Source organism: Triturus cristatus, chromosome 2_1, assembly GCF_964204655.1.
Source record: "Triturus cristatus chromosome 2_1, aTriCri1.1, whole genome shotgun sequence".
NCBI classification, from domain to species: Eukaryota; Metazoa; Chordata; class Amphibia; order Caudata; family Salamandridae; genus Triturus; species Triturus cristatus.
Genome location: NC_140581.1, coordinates 1051272462 through 1051293872, shown reverse-complemented (window position 1 = coordinate 1051293872; position 21411 = coordinate 1051272462). Strand labels below are relative to the sequence as shown.

Genomic DNA, 21411 nt, shown 5'->3' with positions numbered 1-21411 from the left:
AAACCTACAGTGTACATACTCTATAATCGGACTGACCATCATGTTTTCCCCGGCGGTGCCACTGCTTCATCCTCCAGTGGAAACCTTACACCGACTTCAGCAATAGACTTTAGGCCATTGGTGCAAGTACATCAGGCCACCCGTCCTATTTAGAATGGACTTTTTTCTGTTTGATTCCACTATGGACGAGCAGAAAACAAGCAACCTACACGCTCTGGAACCAAGCATTGGCATAGCCAATAGGTCTCACCTTTGGGACATTATAAGTGTTTAGCCATGCAACAGTTGATGTTGCACCAAGGATAATGTGCTGAAAAATTAAATACTTACAAGTTCCCAAAGGCGAGACCTATTGGCTATGCCAATGCTTGTTTACAATACAGCGATGTATCTCCGCAGGGTCATTATAAATATGTTAAATAGTGTACTTATTATTTGCAGCTTTAAGAGGCCCAAAGGTTTGGGCGGTGATAGGCTCCTTTGTCAGGTCCGGCAGACACAGGTGCAGAGAAAGACATTTTGAATTGGGGACAGGGAGGTAGGTGGAAGAGGCAAGATAGAGAGAAGACAGAGGGAAAGAGGAGCAGGAAGCATTAAGAAAGGATGAGATAGAGAAATGGTAAAAAAAAGGTGGAGATGGGTAGAAAAGGCACGACAGGCAGAGAGAAAATACAGTAAAGAAGAGGGAGCAACCAGGTGGAAGTAAAAAAGGGTGAAGGAGAGAAGAAAGAGGCTGAGGCTTAGAGAGAGGTGAGGGCAACGGGTCGAGGCAGAATGGGAGACAGAAAGTTGAGAACAGAGGCAGTAGAATGGGAGGGGGAGAAATGGAGAGAGAGCACGAGACAAGGAGAGAGAGAGAGTGAATGAGAAGGTAAGATTTGTTATGGAGGGAAAGAGAGAGAGTGAACGAGAGAGGGAAGGGGTTACCAGGGCGTTAATGGCACGTGTGTCCCAGAAGCAGTTAGAACGCTGGGGTTCAGGTCTTCAAACCTCCAATGAGAGGGTGCGGGAGCCATCATCAGCCCATACACACAGGAAGCAGTCACTCTATGGTAGTGTGCAGCGTGATCGCTATGCAGATAAACATGTAGTGTGAGCCACCACAACTGACTCTGGACAATTACAAAAAAAAGTCTTGTGATGATCTGTGCAAGGAACGTGTTTTGAGCATGCTCAGAGCAGCGCTACGCACAAGCCTAACGTGTGAGTTTATAAAACTTCAAAAGTTGTTTAATTCATTTTCCGTCTCTATATTGTTTTAGTTATATCACTTGCCTATGCAAAATGCCACATTGAAGCGTGATGAAAAGAAGGGCCCGTGTTTGAAGTAGATAAGATACATTAAATTGAGTGTTTATTCAGGCTCCCTTTTGTTGCACCAGAGCAAACATCTCCAGTGAACAAGCATTGGCCGCGAGGCCGTGAAAGTAAAGCGGCCGCGCGGCCGTGAAAGTAAAGCGGCCGCACGGCCGTGAAAGCGAAAGTGATGGCAGGGACGCGATCTGTGGTGGGGGAGGGGCAGAGCGAGGCGCTTGGGAGAGCAAGGCTCAATGAGCCATGAAAGCCACATGGCGGCTGCACGCGTGCACGCGCTCGTGAATGCAAGCTTGAGGCCAGAAACAGATTGTGGTAGCACTTTGAAAAGCCACTAACTAAATGTCTCGCAGCGCATGCGCTGGCTCAGCGAGAGCTAAAAAGGTCTCAGGATGTCTGGCCATTATTTATTCGTTTTATAAAATCAAACTTCCACTCTGGGAGTTTGTTTTCGTAAAATAAAATAGTGTGCAAATCAGTCGCATGAAACACAGCAGCCACTCAGCAAACTTTTAGAGCCTACAGAGGGGTTGTCGTAGCTCCTTGAGGGCTCCTTATGGAATACGGGGGACAGTAGTCCGTCAGGATAATGAAAGTAAAGACCTCTACCAGACTGGGGGTCTGACAGCTTCCCACCAAACACTCACTGATGGCACTAGTATCCCAGTATAAAAGTCCTTTGAGTACCATTTAAGCTCAGATACTATAAAAGCATTGGCAAAGCCAATAGGTAGCACCTGCAGAACAGATTTGACAAAAAGAAATACTTCTGGAGTAGTTTCAGATAGGATATTTATTATTATTGCTATTACTATTTTTATAATAATAATAATAATATTTATTATTATTATTATTGTTGTTGTTGTTATTATTATTGTTTGAATACTACTGATAATTATTATTACTACTATTAACCCCTTCGCTGCCAGGCCTTTTCCCCCTCCTGTGCCACGCCCTTTTTTGGCTATTTGGGGTAGTGCGCGCTGAGGCCGCTGTAACTTTTTGACCACATAAGGTATCCACGCCAAATTTGTGTCCTTTTCTTCCAACATCATGGGGATTCTGAGGGTACTCAGGGTTTGTGGATTCCCCTGGAGGGGTCACAGAAATGAGCCAAAATACAGCAAAATTAAGTTTTTTTTGGGGAAAATGGGAAAAACGAGCTGCAAATGAAAGCATCTGGGTTTTTCCCTGCAAGTGTTATCAAAAAAGGGTTTGTGGGGCTGAAATCACCATTTTCCCAGCTTTTAGGGGATATCAGACTTTTGTCAGAAACCCAACATTTTTTACACAGTTTTGGCATTTTTCTGGGACATAGCCTATTTTTGCTATTTTTTGTGCTTTTGACCTCCTTCCAGTTAACCCCTTCCCCGCTCATGACGGAACCGTTCCGTCATGAGCCACGGTTGCCGTGTGCTCATGACGGAACGGTTCCGTCATGACACGCCCGTTGGCGGCCGCTCCGCCTACGCGGCACTGTTTCCCCGCCTGTGCGGGGGGACAACGCAAATGGGCGGAGTCATGACGGAACCGTTCCGTCATGAGCACAGGTCAACCGTGGCTCATGACGGAGCGGCTCCGTCATGAGCACAGGCCCGCCGCGCTACCCCCCTGGCACCGTTTTTATCGGGAGACCTGGGGGAACGCTGGGTGGTAGGAAATTTGTGTCAGCCCGCTGATGCCACAACTTTCCCACACAAACATATGTGAAAAAGATGATTTTTACAGCTAAATTAGAGGTTTGCGGGGCATTCTGGGTAAGGAAACATTGGGGGATCCATGCAAGCCATACCTCCCTGGAATCCCCCGGGTGTCTAGTTTTCAGAAATGTGTGGGTTTGGTAGGTTCCCCTAGGTGGCCGCCGAGCACCGGGCCAAAAACCCAGGTGACCCCCCTTGCAAAACCTGGTCGTTTTGAGGTAGGCAATTTTCACGTCGCCTCAATACGTTTTGGGCCCTTGCCTGTCGCGGGTAATTGGGCCTCCCACACGAGTGAGGCACCGTTTTTATCGGGAGACCCGGGGGAACGCTGGGTGGTAGGAAATTTGTGTCAGCCCGGTGATGCCACAACTTTCCCACACACAAATATGTGAAAAAGGTGATTTTTCAGCTAAATTTGAGGTTTGCAGGGCATTCTGGGTAAGGAAACGTTGGGGGATCCACGCGAGCCATACCTCCCTGGAATCCCCCGGGTGTCTAGTATTCAGAAATGTGTGGGTTTGGTAGGTTTCCCTAGGTGGCCGCCAAGCCCGGGGTCAAAAATTCATAGGACCCCCTTTGCAAAACCAGGTTGTTTTGTGATAGGTAATTTTGATGTCTCCTCAATAGGTTTTGGGCCCTTGCCTGACGCGGGCACTAGGCCTACCCACGCAAGTGAGGTACCATTTTTCTCTGAAGACTTTGGGGAACGCAGGGTGGGTGGAATTTTGTGGACCCACGCAGATTCCAGAACTTTCCACCACAGAAATGTGAGGAAAATGTGTTATTTTGGACACATTTTTAGGTTTGCAATGGTTTCTGGGTAACAGAACCTGGTGAGAGCCAGTGAAGTCACCCCATCCAGGATTCCCCTCGGTGTCTAGTTTTAAAGAATGTACAGGTTTGCTAGGTTTGCCTACGTACCAACTGCGCTAGGGCCCAAAATCCACAGGTATGCACATTGCTAAAAAAAATCCGGAGCCCAGTGGCCTTTCTGCCGCCCTGGGGGGGGAATCGGGGAAGGGGGTTTCATCCTGATATGCCCCTAAAGGGGCAGAAAGACTGTTGCTATTTTTTGTGGGGTTGCGGGCACTGGTATGAAAAAGCCTGCGTACTCGCTGGCGCCTTGTGGGCTTTTTGCTCCGCCAGGGGGCAGATCAGGGGCCACTGCCACCATCTGCCCTCCTGGGGGGGCCGAAAGACTGGAATTTCTCTGGGGGTGGGGTGGGGTATTGTCATGCCCATTTTGGGAGCCCCTACCCCATCACTAATAAAACAAAAAAATCCATGGTTTCTAGTGGGCATTCTGCGCCCCCAGGGGGGGGCCAGATTGGGGGCTACAGCTCCCATCTGCCTCCTGGGGAGCAGAAAGACTGTCATTTTTGTGGGGGGGAGGGTGGGGGCATTGGCGTGCCCGTTTCGGGCAGCCCACACCCTAAAAACAATTGCGCAAAAAAAATCCCTGGTGTTTAGTGGGCTTTCTGCCCCCCCGGAGGGGCCGATTAGGGGCCAATGCCCCATCTGCCCCCCAGGGGGGGCAGAAACGCTGTAATGGTGGTGGGTGGGTGGGGGCATTGGCGTGCCCGTTTTTTTTTTTTTACTATTCCCTGGTGTCTAGTGGTCTTTTTGCCCCCCCCCCCGGGGGGGGCAGATTGGGGGCCAATGCCCCATCTGCCCCCCAGGGGGAGCAGAAAGGCTGTAATGGTGGCGGGTGGGTGGGGGCATTGGCGTGCCCATTTCGGGCAGCCCCCACCCTAAAAAAAACTGAAAATAAAACCCTGGTGTATAGTGGGCTTTCTGCCCCCCCAAAGGGGCAGATTAGGGGCCAATGCTCCACCTGCCCCCGGGCGGGGGCAGAAAGACTGTGATAATTGGGGGGTGGGGTGGGGGCATGGGCCTGCCCGTTTTGGGCAGCCCCCACCCCTATTTTTTTATTTTTTTTACATTTCCCTGGTGTCTAGTGGTCTTTTTGCCCCCCGGGGGGGGCAGATTGGGGGCCAATGCCCCATCTGCCCCCCAGGGGGGGCAGAAAGGCTGTAATGGTGGTGGGTGGGTGGGGGCATTGGCGTGCCCGTTTCGGGCAGCCCCCACCCTAAAAAAAACTGAAAATAAATCCCTGGTGTATAGTGGGCTTTCTGCCCACCCGAAGGGACAGATTAGGGGCCAATGCCCCATTGGCCCCCGGGGGGGGCAGAAAGACTGTAATAATTGGGGGGTGGGGTGGGGGCATGGGCCTGCCCGTTTTGTCAAAAAAATCCCTGGTGTCTAGTGGGCTTTCTGCCCCCCCGGGGGGGGCAGATTGGGGGCTACTGCCCCATCTGCCCCCCAGGGGGGGCAAAAAGACTAAATGTGCCCAAAATTATTTGGGGGGAGCAAAGGCCCTTGCCCAAGGGGCTGCTACCCCCTCCCTGGTGTCTAGTGGGTGGATCCCTGCTTGGGGATCGCCCTCCTGTGGCAATCCCCAAGCAGGGATCCACTGGGAAGGGGTACCATCGGAAAGGGGAGATTCTCCCCTTTCCAACGATACCTCTCCCGTCTTTCTAAGTGCTCAGGGGGCTGAGATAGCCCCCTGAGCACGTACAAAGCTCCCAAGGCTATTTTGGTTTGAAGGGAATCCCTCTGGTGCCCGCACCAGAGGGATTCTCTAGGGAATGCCTCATGACGAGCTGGACTCGTCATGGGCACAGCTCAACTGTGCTCCATGACGAGTCCAGCTCGTCATGGGCATACAAGGGGTTAATAATACAAATTTTGAGCACACATTCACAGAAGCATCTTGAAACTGGTAACATATGACATAGAAGATATCAACAAAACAGATATGATTTTGAAGAGCATATAAATGACGTAAAATTATTAAGGTCACACAGTCGCAAAGGGAAGTAATTCCTAAAACTCAGAGAGCTCTGCCCCTTCATCTTGTTCATTTAAAGTGAGAGATTTCAAAGAAGGGAGAGGAGCTCGAGCGTCAAAGTCTAGCTGCTCTTAAGGGGGCCACCTTATGTGATTGGAAAGCTAAGCAGGTATAGCAAAAGTCTCTGGACATAATTCAGAATTAGTCCGTGTTTTCTGACCCCAGCGCAACTCCCTGTGTGCGTAGGGGTCGGAACTCTGAAATGGGTGGAATATACTCCACCCGGTAATTACCTGGTGCATTAAATACCTCACCCTTCGATATATTTAAGCAGGACAAATCTGCCAGAATTTAATTCGTGAAAACAATACGCTATTTACAAAAATGTACTGCTTTTAGAGAATTAAGCACCAAGATCTGCATGTTATTCCCCAAAAATGTGAAATTGGTGATATTTATTGTATCTGATAATAAATTCTGAACCCCAGGGAATTTAGCACCTTCAGTCTGGCAAACTCAGAAACAGGCCCTCCATGTATTACTGGCTATTTTTATTGAATTCTTTGTTTCACTGGCAGCCAACGCAGGTCCTGTTGTGTCTGAGACACATGAGCAACTTTCTGTAAAACACATGACAGTCTCTCGGTCACATTCTGTAGGCATTGTAGCTTGGAGAAACACTGTTCTCATAAACCAAGATATAGTGCATTGTGATAGTGTAAATGTTCTCAAAAACAGCCCCTGATCACTTGATCATTAAGACCAGGGGGAAGAAATGGAAGAATATTTTTCAGCCTTTTACCTTAAGTGAAAGCCATCCACCAAACTTTATGAATTAGATGCCGAAATGACAGTTCCTAGTCAAACAGGCAACAAAGTTCTTAATTTTGGGCTCTGGAGTCAGAAGTGCGTTAAGTTGAGTAGCCGCAAGTCCTGGGACCAGCACCTAAGATCACTACCTATTAACAGAATCTCAGTTTGTCTCCCTTAAATTTTACAGAATCGTTGAACAGCCACCTCTGGATAGCCCACAAACCCACTTATACTTTTCAGATAAGATGGTGGTGTCCTAATTTAATTTAAGCACCAGTTGGGTATCAATAGCATAGGATAATGTCTTAACTGTGAAGGAATTTGTCTGGGCTCTAGATCAGCTGGGTCTATAAGTTGAACAAAATGGAAGAAAATGTGGCACCTTGAGGGACTTTTCTATATGTTTGCATGTCAGCAGAGTAAAATTAAGAAGAGAATGTGTTTGTGACTTATTGGAAAGAAAAGCTACCTTGCCAGATGTTTTTCCAAGATTAGAGCCTTGGCAAACACTTGCATGATGAAGCAATATTGTTTCAGATCAGATGTATCAAGGCCAGTTTTTTTAGAAAAAGTGTAATACTGTCCTTCTAGATCACTTCCGGGACAACCCAGATGGTGGGGAGATGTTGGTGGCCGGTTGGAGTAGCTGGCCAATAGCGGGAATGAAGCCTTTGAGGAAGGCCATGGTGAATCTCTATTCCAGATGCCAGTCTTAGGTCCTGATTACAAGAGCCCCAGTGGTGCTATCATAAAGATCTGTCTCCTCAGGGTTTGGAATTTTTCGGGCGTGACTAATTGCACATATTCTGAGGTTTCGGAACAGCATTAGTAAGTTGGTGCTTACAGCACCAAAATCCACATGTCACTGTAATAACTGCACCCTTTTCCTTGTTAAATTCAGTCAGGTTTGCTCTTCCGAAATTTAAAAATAGAGTGTGAACTTAATTGCATCAGGTAAATACTGGGTGTGGTAAACTTGGCACAGCATTGTTTGTACAGGGGTCTGAAAACTCCGGCCTACTTAAATCAGGGCCTTAGTCTGCGGAGGTGGTTTGCCCTTATGGGTGTGCGCATTGATGTCATGAACCTCCCGCTTTCACAGCTTAAGCAGAGTGGTGTTGCCCATTATAGTTATTTAGGACCCTGTCCTGGCTGCAGCTCTGTAGACAAAAGCTATTAAAAAATCAAAAGCAAAGGAAAACAATAAACAACACAGAGATCACAAGTTAACCACAGCAAAGATATTAAGAGAAAAAGGAAAGGAGTAAAGAGAGAGTGGGAAAGAGGTTTGGAAGGAAGAGCAAAAGGAAAAACAAAAATTAAGGCAGAACTGTGGATGAAAGGATGAAGAGAAGGATAAAAGGACTGATGGATGGGCGGGGAAAACAAGATTTATATGGGTGGATGAAAGAAAGTGTCTGTAATGATGAAAGGCTGTCTGAATGGGTGAATGGATAAAAAGGCGGCTGGATGGAAGGGTAAATGGATGAATTGATGGATTGATAAAGGAGGGTGGATGCAAGACTGTAATGTTGAGAGAGTAGATGGATGGAGTGGTGAAAGGATGGATGTTGGGTGGAAACATGAAAAGATGGATAGATGGATAGATGCATGACAGGCTTAAAGGATGGATAAATAGATGGACAGTAGGCTGGATTAAGGAACCCTCACCTAGAGTGGGTAGAGTTTACCCGCTTTGCTCACCGGACGGCGTTCTAGGGATGGATCAAGGTGGGGGGTATTTAAATTTTTCTGGCTACCCCATTGGGTGTGTGGTTCCAATGCACTTTTTATTAAATGAATGATGTGCTTCTATTGTATTAGTTCATGCCCTGATCTCACTAACCTTGTTCATGCAAATATGCAATTTTGGTCAGTCCTCATCTCCTCACAGGCATCTGGAAATGCATTTGGTGCATAGGTGGCATCTGTGCTTTTAGGTACTGCTGCTTTTATGTGAAGACATGCCCCCCCTGTAAATGTCGACTCCCGCAAAAGCATGTGTGCATCTAGAGGCTTGGCATGTGAGCTTCATTCAACTGCCCTCCTTTTTCAAAACAATTTAAAAAATACAATACCTTGAATTTTGGGTACAGCACACTGTCATCTTCCAGCATATCTGTGAGGTATGACAAGGCTGACGTAACTCGCTGCCATGGTAAATAGGCATCCTCGTGCACCAGATATTTTGTCAGGTTCAGAGCAGTTGTGTAGTTACGAAGTTCAGCACTAAAAAGAAAAACATGAATTAGTGTATGCAAGTCTCATGACAATTCTGATTTAGAAAGATGAGTTCTCTATTCTTATGTATGCCTCTTCTATGCTCTATGAAACATGTTAGTAAACTTCAATTTACTTTTTAATTGTCAGTAATTCACCAATAATTTTGAACCCTTTGTTGCAAATCTTGTCTGGAGACTTACCACCTTGTGTGTCAATAATCTTCAGCCAAATGTGGACAATCTGTGGTGTCAAAAATCCTAATTTTGTGAGTAAAGGTGTTTTGAAATGTAAAGAACCTAGGCAAGTATGCGAATTGAGAAAAAAATCAGTCAAATTGACAATGAGAATTGGTGGAGTACTGCTCGCATTGCTGTAGATCTCAGCTACCATGGGGATGGTGTTGCACGGACAAATTTGGCTCGTGGAATTCTTAGGGGAAACACAAATGGTAATGCAAGAAGAAGTGTTCGCTATAGGTGTGCTCCCAAGAAACGACAAGATTTTGTTTGCATGTAAACCATGCTATTATATAATGTCGAACTGATGCTTTATACTGCTTCTGTGCAATGCCTATGTATATAGTTTTTTTTTTTCTACATTTGACAAGGGTGTTCCGTCCTTTGTGCCATGCCTATGTATATAGTTTTTTTTTTTTACAAACAACAAGGGTGTTCCGTCCTTTGTGCCATGCCTATGTATATAGTTTTGGTTTTTTTGACAAACAACAAGGGTGTTCCGTCCTTTGTGCCATGCCTATGTATATAGTTTTTTTTTTGGACAAAGGACAAGGGTATTCCATCCTTTACAGAACGTTGTCAGCCATCAATTTCTTGTTTACTCTTTAGTTTTAGTAATTGCAATGCTTTAGAAAAGGGAGAGGAGTGTGGTAATGTGTATTACAGAATGTAGCTATGTCATGGAATACCTGTCTGTCACCAGGGCGTTCCAGACATAGCAGTTCGTATCTGGTCCCTGTTGAGAGAGGCACGTCTTTCTACTCTGTGAATAAGCCTCTTGTTGGAAACGGCCCTTTTTGCAGGGTTATCCCCAAACTTTTTGCTTCTTCCTCCTTTATTTTTTCTGACCCGTGGTTGTTGGCAATAGGACTCTGGGCACTTTACCACTGCGGATCAGTGCTAAAGTGCATATGCTCCCTTGGTAAATTGTTATATTGATTGGTTATCCATGATTGGTATATTTGTTTCACCTGTTAGCCCCTAGTAAAGTGCACTGGGTGTGCCAGGGCTGGTGATTCAAATGCTACTAGTGGGCTGCAGCACTGATTGTGCCACCCACAGGAGTAGCGCTAAAATGATGTCTTAGGCCTGCTTGCAGTGCCTATGTGCAGTCCAGGACTGCCATGTCGACCTGGCCAGTGCACCCACTGACCAGGCCTTATCCTTCCCTTTCTGTACATGTCAGGCATCCCTATGGTGGCCCTAGGTACCCCCCTGGGCTGGGTGCAGTGTATCTGAAAGGTAGGGCATGTACTGAGGTGTGTAACATGCCCTGGTAGTGAATTACAGCCATTTTCGTTTTTCACTGCTGAGAGGCTATCTTGCCCATAGGATAGAATGGGGGAGGCTGTTTACATGCCTATCTTCCCATAAGGGCAAGATAGAAAATCCAAGTTTGGTATCTTTGTGTTCAGAATTTAATTATACATCTTTTTAGCAAGATGGTTTTTAAATTCACTGTGTGAGAATAGCACTTTTTAGAAAGTAGCTATTCTCCTGTTTATCCTTCCTGTGTGTCTGTGTGCTGGTTGGCTGACTGGTGTTATGTGATGGGCTAGGTGGCTCCAGGAGCCTGGATGAGTCAGCAGCAGGGTGAATAGGGAGATCTGCTTTAGATGGGTGGGAGGAGTAGCCCCTGGGTTTGAATAGGGCTGCCTCTGCCAGCACAATGCTGGCCCCACCCCCTGCTGGCCAGGCTGAGGACTCTGCCTCTGCCAGCACAAAGAAGGCTCCACCTCCTGCTGAGCGTCTAACGACCCTGCCCCTCACTCTGAAAGGAACCAGGTGCTCCAGGGCAGAGCACACCCAGGAACCGGTTTGAGCAGGGGAATCCCCCCACTGAAACACAGAGAGACAGAGACTTGGAGGGGTATAAGAAGAGGACCCCAGACACCTAAACTTTAGAACACTTTGGAACTAAGAAGAAACCTCTGCCAAGGAGAACGCTGAAAAGAACTGAAGAGGAGAAGACTGCCTGCTTGCTGTTTTGCTTTGCTGCCAATGAGAGGGGAAGGACTTTGCTGTGTCCCCTTCTTTTGATTCTGATCTCCAAGGGCCTGAGAAGAGCTGGCTCCCTGTTAAGAAGTCCCAGGAACAAAAGGATTTCACCACCAGCTCCCCTGGAACTCTGCTGAATTAGTTCTGACCTGCCTTGGAGTGCTTGCCCAGTCTTGGGGCCTCAGGAGGTCGTTTTGCTGTGTTCGGGAGCTGGGAAGCAGAAGCGTGAAAAAGAGTAACTGGTACCCAACGCATCATCCGATTGCGTGTCGCAAGAACGAGAGTGCGAGGAGAATTTCACCGCGGCGTCATCGCAGCACCCGGTGTCCCCGCATCGCCGAGTGCGTCGAGCATCGTCCCGGTGTGAGAAGATTCCTGACGCTGCGAGGGTCGTCGCAGAACCAGTTTGCGGGCCGCACCACTGCCGGTGCGTGAAAGTATCCAGTCGCTGCCTGTGTCGACGCAGAGTCCCGTCCCGTGATGCATCGAGGGTTGCGGCGCCCGAAGTCAACGCTGCGCCGCGCACCGCGACGCATCGAGGGTTGCGGCGCCAGAAGTCAACGCCGCGCCGCGCATCGCGCCGCACCGAAGATCGTTGCATTGTACCTGTGCGTGAAGCTTCCCCCTAAGAAACCTAGCAACGAAAGCCAAAGTCATCGCATCCTCCCCCTACAGATCGGAGCCGGCGCATCCACCTCTGCTGCGTGAAGCAGGGCTGCTGCAAAGCCTCCCCAAGATCTCAGGAGTATCGCATCGCCTTTGCCATCTTCCTTGTTATAGCTTTTGGGAACCTTATCGCAACTACAGGTACTGTTGGACACGAGAGTGTCGCATTTTGTGCATTGAGAGTCGCATTGTGCAGGACACTGACTTTTACATCCTGGAGTACTTTCTGCAAACTCTTGAACTATCTTTAAAGTAACCTTTTTAATTGTATGTTGGTTTTTCTGTAGTATTTGGTCTTGTGAAGTTTTTAGTAAAGATACCTTATTTTTCTAAAACTGGTGTGGAGTAAATCTGTGGTGTTTTCACTGTGTTACTGTGAGTGTTGGTACAAATACTTTACACATTGCCTTTGATAGCCTAGACTGCTCAGGCCAAGCTACCTTGAGGGTGAGCAGGGGTTATCTTAACAGTGTATCCCCCTTTCCCTGACTAGAAGCAAGGGTCCCTACTTGGACAGTGGTACCTACCCTGCCAACTAGAGACCCCCAGATCTAACATTGGTGGTCAGCGGTGAGGATTGAACTTGTATTTGTACTTGACCCACAGTAATTGGTGTACATCACTAGTTTAAGTGCAGACCAATACGCAACCACATACTGTATTTTTGGTTCTATTTTTGAGTAACTCTTCAAGAGCATCATGTCTCAGGTGGCAACAAGTGAGAGGGCAGAATTGGAGTTTTCTATTGAGGATCTGTATTCGTACAGGGTTGAGGAGCTCAAGCAATTCTGCAAAGACCTTGGTTGCCCGGTGAAAAGCGGATCTAGAAAGGATGTGCTACAAAGAGTCTTGAAGGTCTGGTGGGAGGCCCAAGAGGAAGATGATGCAGATGAAGAGAATGGTTTTATTCCCCAAGATCTGCCCATGGTCGGACCAGTCTCAAGGGCTGGCAGCTCCCATTCCAGTAGGAGTCTCACTCCAGAGGAGTTGGAGGAGAATCAAAGGGTTAGAGTTCATGAGTTAGAAGTCATGAGGCTTGAGTTGAAGCTGATGGAAATAGAAAGCCAGAACAATGTAGAAGAGAGTAAGAAGATGTATGCCTTGGAAGAATTGAAATTGACCTTGGCACATGAATTAAGAATGAGGGAGCTTGATTTGGAGCTCGAGAGGCTTGAGGCCATGAGTGTCTCAGCTGAAGAAGAATGGTTAGCTCAAGAAGTGAGCTTTGCTGAGTTGGAGGTGGAGTCCAGCTCAGATGGTGGCAGCAAGATTGTAATATCCAGTGCTGAGGGAGAGGTACAAACACCCAGAGATGTGGCGCCTAACTTGAGGGAGGGGGTTGACATACACCAGGGGGTTCAGGTTTATGATGTAGTTCCAGTGGGGTGCAGTGTCCCTGAAGTAGATTGGGGAACTGGCACAGGGGACCATATTCCTAGTGGTGGGAGGGATACTCTACTGACCCTAGATGAGAGGTACAGGGAGAGGGGTTCCCCCATGGTAGAAACCTTGGTGTGTGAGTGTGAAGACCGCCCAGAAGAGTGTGAGTTGTGTGACAGAGACAGTCAGGTACTGTCTTGCCAATCTCAGGAGAGTGGTGTGGGGTACTTGTGTGAGGCACTGGAACTATCTTTAAAGTAACCTTTTTAATTGTATGTTGGTTTTTCTGTAGTATTTGGTCTTGTGAAGTTTTTAGTAAAGATACCTTATTTTTCTAAAACTGGTGTGGAGTAAATCTGTGGTGTTTTCACTGTGTTACTGTGAGTGTTGGTACAAATACTTTACACATTGCCTTTGATAGCCTAGACTGCTCAGGCCAAGCTACCTTGAGGGTGAGCAGGGGTTATCTTAACAGTGTATCCCCCTTTCCCTGACTAGAAGCAAGGGTCCCTACTTGGACAGTGGTACCTACCCTGCCAACTAGAGACCCCCAGATCTAACATTGGTGGTCAGCGGTGAGGATTGAACTTGTATTTGTACTTGACCCACAGTAATTGGTGTACATCACTAGTTTAAGTGCAGACCAATACGCAACCACATACTGTATTTTTGGTTCTATTTTTGAGTAACTCTTCAAGAGCATCATGTCTCAGGTGGCAACAAGTGAGAGGGCAGAATTGGAGTTTTCTATTGAGGATCTGTATTCGTACAGGGTTGAGGAGCTCAAGCAATTCTGCAAAGACCTTGGTTGCCCGGTGAAAAGCGGATCTAGAAAGGATGTGCTACAAAGAGTCTTGAAGGTCTGGTGGGAGGCCCAAGAGGAAGATGATGCAGATGAAGAGAATGGTTTTATTCCCCAAGATCTGCCCATGGTCGGACCAGTCTCAAGGGCTGGCAGCTCCCATTCCAGTAGGAGTCTCACTCCAGAGGAGTTGGAGGAGAATCAAAGGGTTAGAGATCATGAGTTAGAAGTCATGAGGCTTGAGTTGAAGCTGATGGAAATAGAAAGCCAGAACAATGTAGAAGAGAGCAAGAAGATGTATGCCTTGGAAGAATTGAAATTGACCTTGGCACATGAATTAAGAATGAGGGAGCTTGATTTTGAGCTCGAGAGGCTTGAGGCCATGAGTGTCTCAGCTGAAGAAGAATGGTTAGCTCAAGAAGTGAGCTTTGCTGAGTTGGAGGTGGAGTCCAGCTCAGATGGTGGCAGCAAGATTGTAATATCCAGTGCTGAGGGAGAGGTACAAACACCCAGAGATGTGGCGCCTAACTTGAGGGAGGGGGTTGACATACACCAGGGGGTTCAGGTTTATGATGTAGTTCCAGTGGGGTGCAGTGTCCCTGAAGTAGATTGGGGAACTGGCACAGGGGACCATATTCCTAGTGGTGGGAGGGATACTCTACTGACCCTAGATGAGAGGTACAGGGAGAGGGGTTCCCCCATGGTAGAAACCTTGGTGTGTGAGTGTGAAGACCGCCCAGAAGAGTGTGAGTTGTGTGACAGAGACAGTCAGGTACTGTCTTGCCAATCTCAGGAGAGTGGTGTGGGGTACTTGTGTGAGGCACTGGAGGGTGAGGCAAAGGGTAGCTTGGTTAACAACTGTGGGGGGCTGTGTGATTCATTTGTTGGAGAGCATATTTTAAGTCCCTGTTTTCCAGAGCTATGCCAACACCCGGTGGAGTGTGAGTTCTCTGGTTCCAGAGAGCTTACGTTGGAGGCAGACCTTTGGTTGGATGCCAAAAGGTCTGGAGAGGCATTGGGGAGTGATCCCAAAAGGAGTGGCCCAGATATCTTCCAGACCTGTGAGGTGGAAGAGGTTCAGTGTAGCCCGGTTAGGTCCCAGTGTAGTGGGAGGGGTGTAGGGGCTCACGTCCTGTCTCAGTGGAGAAGGGGTGAGTGTGGGACTGTGGGTCCCAAGGTGCCCGAAACCCAGTCTCAGGGCCTGGTGGGTTCCTTAAGGGAACACCAGGTTGGGGGCCTAGACAGTGCTAGTAGGCCATTTGAGGAGGATCTCCTAGTGTCAGGAGAACCTGGAGCCTCTGTAAACAGAGCTCCAGTGGTTCTGGTGTCTGGCGGTACCGCTCCAGTTGGGAGGGTGCAGAAGTCCAGACTGAGGGGTGAGAGGGGGATGTGTTCCCCAGTGGGAGAACCAGTGGGTCAGGGACCAGCCAGAAGGGCTGAGTCTCCTAGGAGTGACCATGGTGACACCACTTCTGTCCTGGGGGATCTTCGCGCACTGTCAGGTGGACAGGGGCCGGGAGATCTGCGCCAGGCAGACTGTCACGAGACACATGAGTCATGTGTCACCCTCGGGGAGATACTGTGTGAGTCCCCAGAAGACCTGGCATGCCAGGCAAGTGTTCAACCGCAGGGGTTGGTCCCTGGGTTGGGAAGCCAGGTGCAGGTGTTGCCTGACCTGGAGGGAGGGGCATCTGTAAGCAGTGTCCCTACCAGTTTGTCTTTGAGGTGTATCACTCCGAGTGGGAGGGTGCAGACTTCTGGAAGGGGGTGCAGAGGGAGGGAGTCCTCGCCTCTGACCCCGGTTCACCTGGAGGGTGTAGACCCTAGGTTGGAGGGCCAGGTCTGGGGTGTCCCCCCTGACCTGGGATCCCAGTTGCAGGATAGAACCCCTGAACTGGTGGGCGAATGGTGCAGGACACCTGCCACAGGTGCCCTGACTATTCTAGAAGGGGGTACCGCTCCAGGTGGGAGGGTACAGAGCCCCAAGGAAGAGGAGGACTGGGTATGGAAAAGCCTACCCCAGCCTCCTGTCCAGCCACCGGATACAGGCCCGGGGCTGGTGGGTCAGTGCCAGGTTGTCAGACCCGACCTGACAGGAAAGGAAGTAGACAAAGGTTGCCAAGCACCTGGGGCTACTGCCCCCCACCTTCTGACGCCACAGGGGTTTGAGGGCCCTGAGAGGAATAAGGCCTGGGTCTCATCCCTGACCACTGTCAGTGGTCACTGTGGCCTGCTGTCTGTCTGTTGGGACACACCTGTGAGCAAGTTAAGGCTAGGTGCTGCCCAGGTGGTGTCCACAGGTGAAGAGAAGGGTTCCACATGGGTTGGCTTGGTGGACCCTGAGAGTATGGATAGAGAGATCCAACCGGGTTCAGGAAGGCGTAGAACAGGAATAGTGCCCTGCTGTTTGGGCCAGTTTCCGTGTTCTATCGCCCTAAGCAGGGAATCCCATCGAGGTATCGCTTGGTCTACCCTGGCTTTAGGCTGGAAGGGGGTTGTGTTGGAAACGGCCCTTTTTGCAGGGTTATCCCCAAACTTTTTGCTTCTTCCTCCTTTATTTTTTCTGACCCGTGGTTGTTGGCAATAGGACTCTGGGCACTTTACCACTGCGGATCAGTGCTAAAGTGCATATGCTCCCTTGGTAAATTGTTATATTGATTGGTTATCCATGATTGGTATATTTGTTTCACCTGTTAGCCCCTAGTAAAGTGCACTGGGTGTGCCAGGGCTGGTGATTCAAATGCTACTAGTGGGCTGCAGCACTGATTGTGCCACCCACAGGAGTAGCGCTAAAATGATGTCTTAGGCCTGCTTGCAGTGCCTATGTGCAGTCCAGGACTGCCATGTCGACCTGGCCAGTGCACCCACTGACCAGGCCTTATCCTTCCCTTTCTGTACATGTCAGGCATCCCTATGGTGGCCCTAGGTACCCCCCTGGGCTGGGTGCAGTGTATCTGAAAGGTAGGGCATGTACTGAGGTGTGTAACATGCCCTGGTAGTGAATTACAGCCATTTTCGTTTTTAACTGCTGAGAGGCTATCTTGCCCATAGGATAGAATGGGGGAGGCTGTTTACATGCCTATCTTCCCATAAGGACAAGATAGAAAATCCAAGTTTGGTATCTTTGTGTTCAGAATTTAATTATACATCTTTTTAGCAAGATGGTTTTTAAATTCACTGTGTGAGAATAGCACTTTTTAGAAAGTAGCTATTCTCCTGTTTAACCTTCCTGTGTGCCTGTGTGCTGGTTGGCTGACTGGTGTCAGGTGATGGGCTAGGTGGCTCCAGGAGCCTGGATGAGTCAGCAGCAGGGTGAATAGGGAGATCTGCTTTAGATGGGTGGGAGGTGTAGCCCCTGGGTTTGAATAGGGCTGCCTCTGCCAGCACAATGCTGGCCCCACCCCCTGCTGGCCAGGCTGAGGACTCTGCCTCTGCCAGCACAAAGAAGGCTCCACCTCCTGCTGAGCGTCTAACGACCCTGCCCCTCACTCTGAAAGGAACCAGGTGCTCCAGGGCAGAGCACACCCAGGAACCGGTTTGAGCAGGGGAATCCCCCCACTGAAACACAGAGAGACAAAGACTTGGAGGGGTATAAGAAGAGGACCCCAGACACCTAAACTTTAGATCACTTTGGAACTAAGAAGAAACCTCTGCCAAGGAGAACGCTGAAAAGAACTGAAGAGGAGAAGACTGCCTGCTTGCTGTTTTGCTTTGCTGCCAAGGAGAGGGGAAGGACTTTGCTGTGTCCCCTTCTTTTGATTCTGATCTCCAAGGGCCTGAGAAGAGCTGGCTCCCTGTTAAGAAGTCCCAGGAACAAAAGGACTTCGCCACCAGCTCCCCTGGAACTCTGCTGAAGGAGTTCTGACCTGCCTTGGAGTGCTTGCCCAGTTTTGGGGCCTCAGGAGGTCGTTTTGCTGTGTTTGGGAGCTGGGAAGCAGAAGCGTGAAAAAGAGTAACTAGTACCCAACGCATCATCCGATTGCGTGTCGCAAGAACGAGAGTGCGAGGAGAATTTCACTGCGGCGTCATCGCAGCACCCGGAGTCCCCGCATCGCCGAGTGCGTCGAGCATCGTCCCGGTGCGAGAAGATTCCTGACGCTGCGAGGGTCGTCGCAGAACCAGTTTGCGGGCCGCACCACTGCCGGTGCGTGAAAGTATCCAGTCGCTGCGTGTGTCGACGCAGAGTCCCGTCCCGTGACGCATCGAGGGTTGCGGCGCCCGAAGTCAACGCTGCGCCGCGCACCACGACGCATCGAGGGTTGCGGCGCCAGAAGTCAACGCCGCGCATCGCGCCGCACCGAAGATCGTCGCATCGTACCTGTGCGTGAAGCTTCCCCTAAGAAACCTGCGCAACGAAAGCCAAAGTCATCGCATCCTCCCCCTACAGATCGGAGCCGGCGCATCCACCTCTGCTGCGTGAAGCAGGGCTGCTGCAAAGCCTCCCCAAGATCTCAGGAGTATCGCATCGCCTTTGCCATCTTCCTTGTTATAGCTTTTGGGAACCTTATCGCAACTACAGGTACTGTTGGGCACGAGAGTGTTGCATTTTGTGCATTGAGAGTCGCATTGTGCAGGACACTGACTTTTACATCCTGCAGTACTTTCTGCAAACTCTTGAACTATCTTTAAAGTAACCTTTTTAATTGTATGTTGGTTTTTCTGTAGTATTTGGTCTTGTGAAGTTTTTAGTAAAGATACCTTATTTTTCTAAAACGGGTGTGGAGTAAATCTGTGGTGTTTTCACTGTGTTACTGTGAGTGTTGGTACAAATACTTTACACATTGCCTTTGATAGCCTAGACTGCTCAGGCCAAGCTACCAAGAGGGTGAGCAGGGGTTATCTTAACAGTGTATCCCCCTTTCCCTGACTAGAAGCAAGGGTCCCTTATGGACAGTGGTACCTACCCTGCCAACTAGAGACCCCCAGATCTAACATCTCTTCTACCCTTTATTGGTGTCCGCCTCTACTTCAAGATTGTATACGTTTGTTGTTATTTTTTAAACTAAATAAAAAGTACCCACCAGGCCACGTTTCTGTAAATTTAGTTTACAATATTTAAGTGCGACTTTAAGGACAATTACCAAAGTAAGTACCATTGCTCCGGTGCAGTGCCATTTGGCTTCACCATTTGCACAAATCAACCTGTACAAAAACATAATTTTTGCACCAGTCTGTCGGTGAAACTGTTATTTTTGCACTGATCAACCCGTGCAGTTGGCAGTGCAAAATTGCAATACACCAACCATTATCTGCAGGTAACACAATGTAAACAGTAACTGGGGTCTGCAAACTTGCCACATTGAATTTCTTCCAAATTGTATTGTTGCTACACAAATTCATCACCTGCAAGAATTAGGCTATGTTTAAAAATATACAAACGAATAATCTCTGTAAAGTAGGTGTTGATGAAGAAAGTACGTGCAAAAATTCCATTTGCAGGAGAAATCTCCTAATAAAAAAAGTGTTTGCTAAAAAATAAATATATATTACACGAAAACATGTTCTTGGCATAAATTTTGCTCGTAGGTGAAGTTGTGAAAAAATGACAAACTTTGTAATATTACAAAGGTGTTAAATTTGAAAAGATCAAACAACTTTGCTAGTAGCACTAACACAAGATTCCCCAACAATAAAATGCTCTCCCAATAAACATAAGTGCGTGACAAATCTGCTGTTTTTAGAAACAAACAAAAAGGAATCAACTTTTCTGAACAACTTAAGTCAAGAAACATGAGAATGAAGCGATTCATTTCAAAGCTGTTTAATTAATGCATTGATTAATTAATTAATTTATGTATTAATTTTATACATCCCTTTACTTGAAAAAAAAACTAGCAATCTTGGCCACTGCCATGCTCTGAGTATTACCATTCATAGGAGGTTTAATTATTAGTCAATGATCTCATGTAGTAAAATTCGAAGGATGAAAAGCGGATTAAATGTGAATGTGTAAATTGCAAGTTACGTGAGTGTTTAATTTGCTGAGCTGCGTAACAGGTTCACATGAAAACAGAACAAGAAACTGTCAAAAAGCGTGAATATTTTTCCACTGAAGTATGCCACATAAGCAGCCACGGCCCATATAGGGAGTGCCACCGGGCGGTGACGTGGGGTGGGGGAGGGGCAGGGTGGGGGTTGTAAAATACGGCATACGGACGATTTCAGGCAAGTAACGAAAAAAATAAATAAAACGAATTTCGTTGCGCGCGCTTTACAAGGATGTGGTGCAGCCTTGCGTTTCCCGCTGCGATGGCGCTAAGTTTCACAACTTAGCGCCAAACGCAGGCACCCTTGCACCAGAGTGCAAGGGTGTCTGTGTGCAGGGGAGAATTGGTTATGTGTAGGAAGGTGTCCCTTCCTGCACATAACCAATCCTAAAATGCCATTTTGTAGCTTACATGTGTGCTGCTTCATGCAGCACATATGAAAGTTACAAAATGCATTTTTAAAAAGGTTTGTTTATGTACAGGAAGGGACACCTTACTGTACGTAAACAAACTATGGCATTTTGCTTTGTCCATGTGTGCTGCACAAGGCAGCACACATGGAAAAAATTTGGCGCTGCCTCCTATGTACACCACCCTTGTACATAGGGGGCAGCATCAAATACAATGGGTGTTGCGGTGGAATGCCCATCACAACACCCACTGCACCCCCCTTTCACGCTAAACATAGCGTGAAAGGGGACCTTATGTAAAAGGCAGCGTTAAGCCACGTTAAGTGACTTAACGCTGCCTTGTACATAAGGCAAGGCACCTATTGCCACAAAAAGTGACATTCCCATGACGATAGGGGCTTGTACATATGCTCCTATGTGTTTTTAATCTTTGCCAAAACAACAGTCAGGAGTTAAAAGGCGAGAAAGCAGACAAAAGATAACATATGAACAGAATGACAGCATGATTGCAAGATACATCATATATTGCTGTGCATCAACGACTCTGCCCCCTATTTTCATAAACTAATGGCCCCGGCATGCTCTTTGCACTTCCTGCTTTTTAGCCAATAACATTGTCACTCAATATTTTACGTTTTAAGTTCCGCCCCTTCCCAAATAGCATAAGACTTGAGTCAGAATCAATAATACCTTTGGCTCTTTAGAATAATGTGCATACATTAAACCGTAAAGTGTAAGATGTTTAAGGGAAATATTCTAGTCTAGTCAAACAAACGCCAGGGAGCGATACTAAGTAAACACAGTGGCATAAAATGTTCACAGATATACATACCTTGCAAAAGCAAACACATCATCGATAAACCCTGCACGGTCAGCGACTGAAAATATCTAGAACAGCAAATATAGACATATCCCATAAATTAGTGTTAAGAAATGAAAATTATAAAGAAATGCACTGCATAATCAATTCCTCAATATTGATAATAAACAATACAAAATCCATTCGGAAATACGAATGTGCAAGATACACC

General features: G+C 47.8%; 1 protein-coding gene across 1 annotated transcript in view; it reads right to left on the bottom strand.

The window, feature by feature from the left end:
* The window catches only part of ENPEP (glutamyl aminopeptidase), a 299623-nt gene that overhangs the window by 41107 nt on the left and 237105 nt on the right, over positions 1–21411 (bottom strand). The window contains exons 13-14 of the mRNA XM_085635692.1: positions 21213–21268; positions 8757–8907 (exon numbers count right to left, since the gene is read on the bottom strand). Of these exons, the coding sequence (XP_085491818.1) occupies positions 8757–8907; positions 21213–21268 (207 nt within the window). The remainder of the gene's footprint in view (positions 1–8756; positions 8908–21212; positions 21269–21411) is intronic.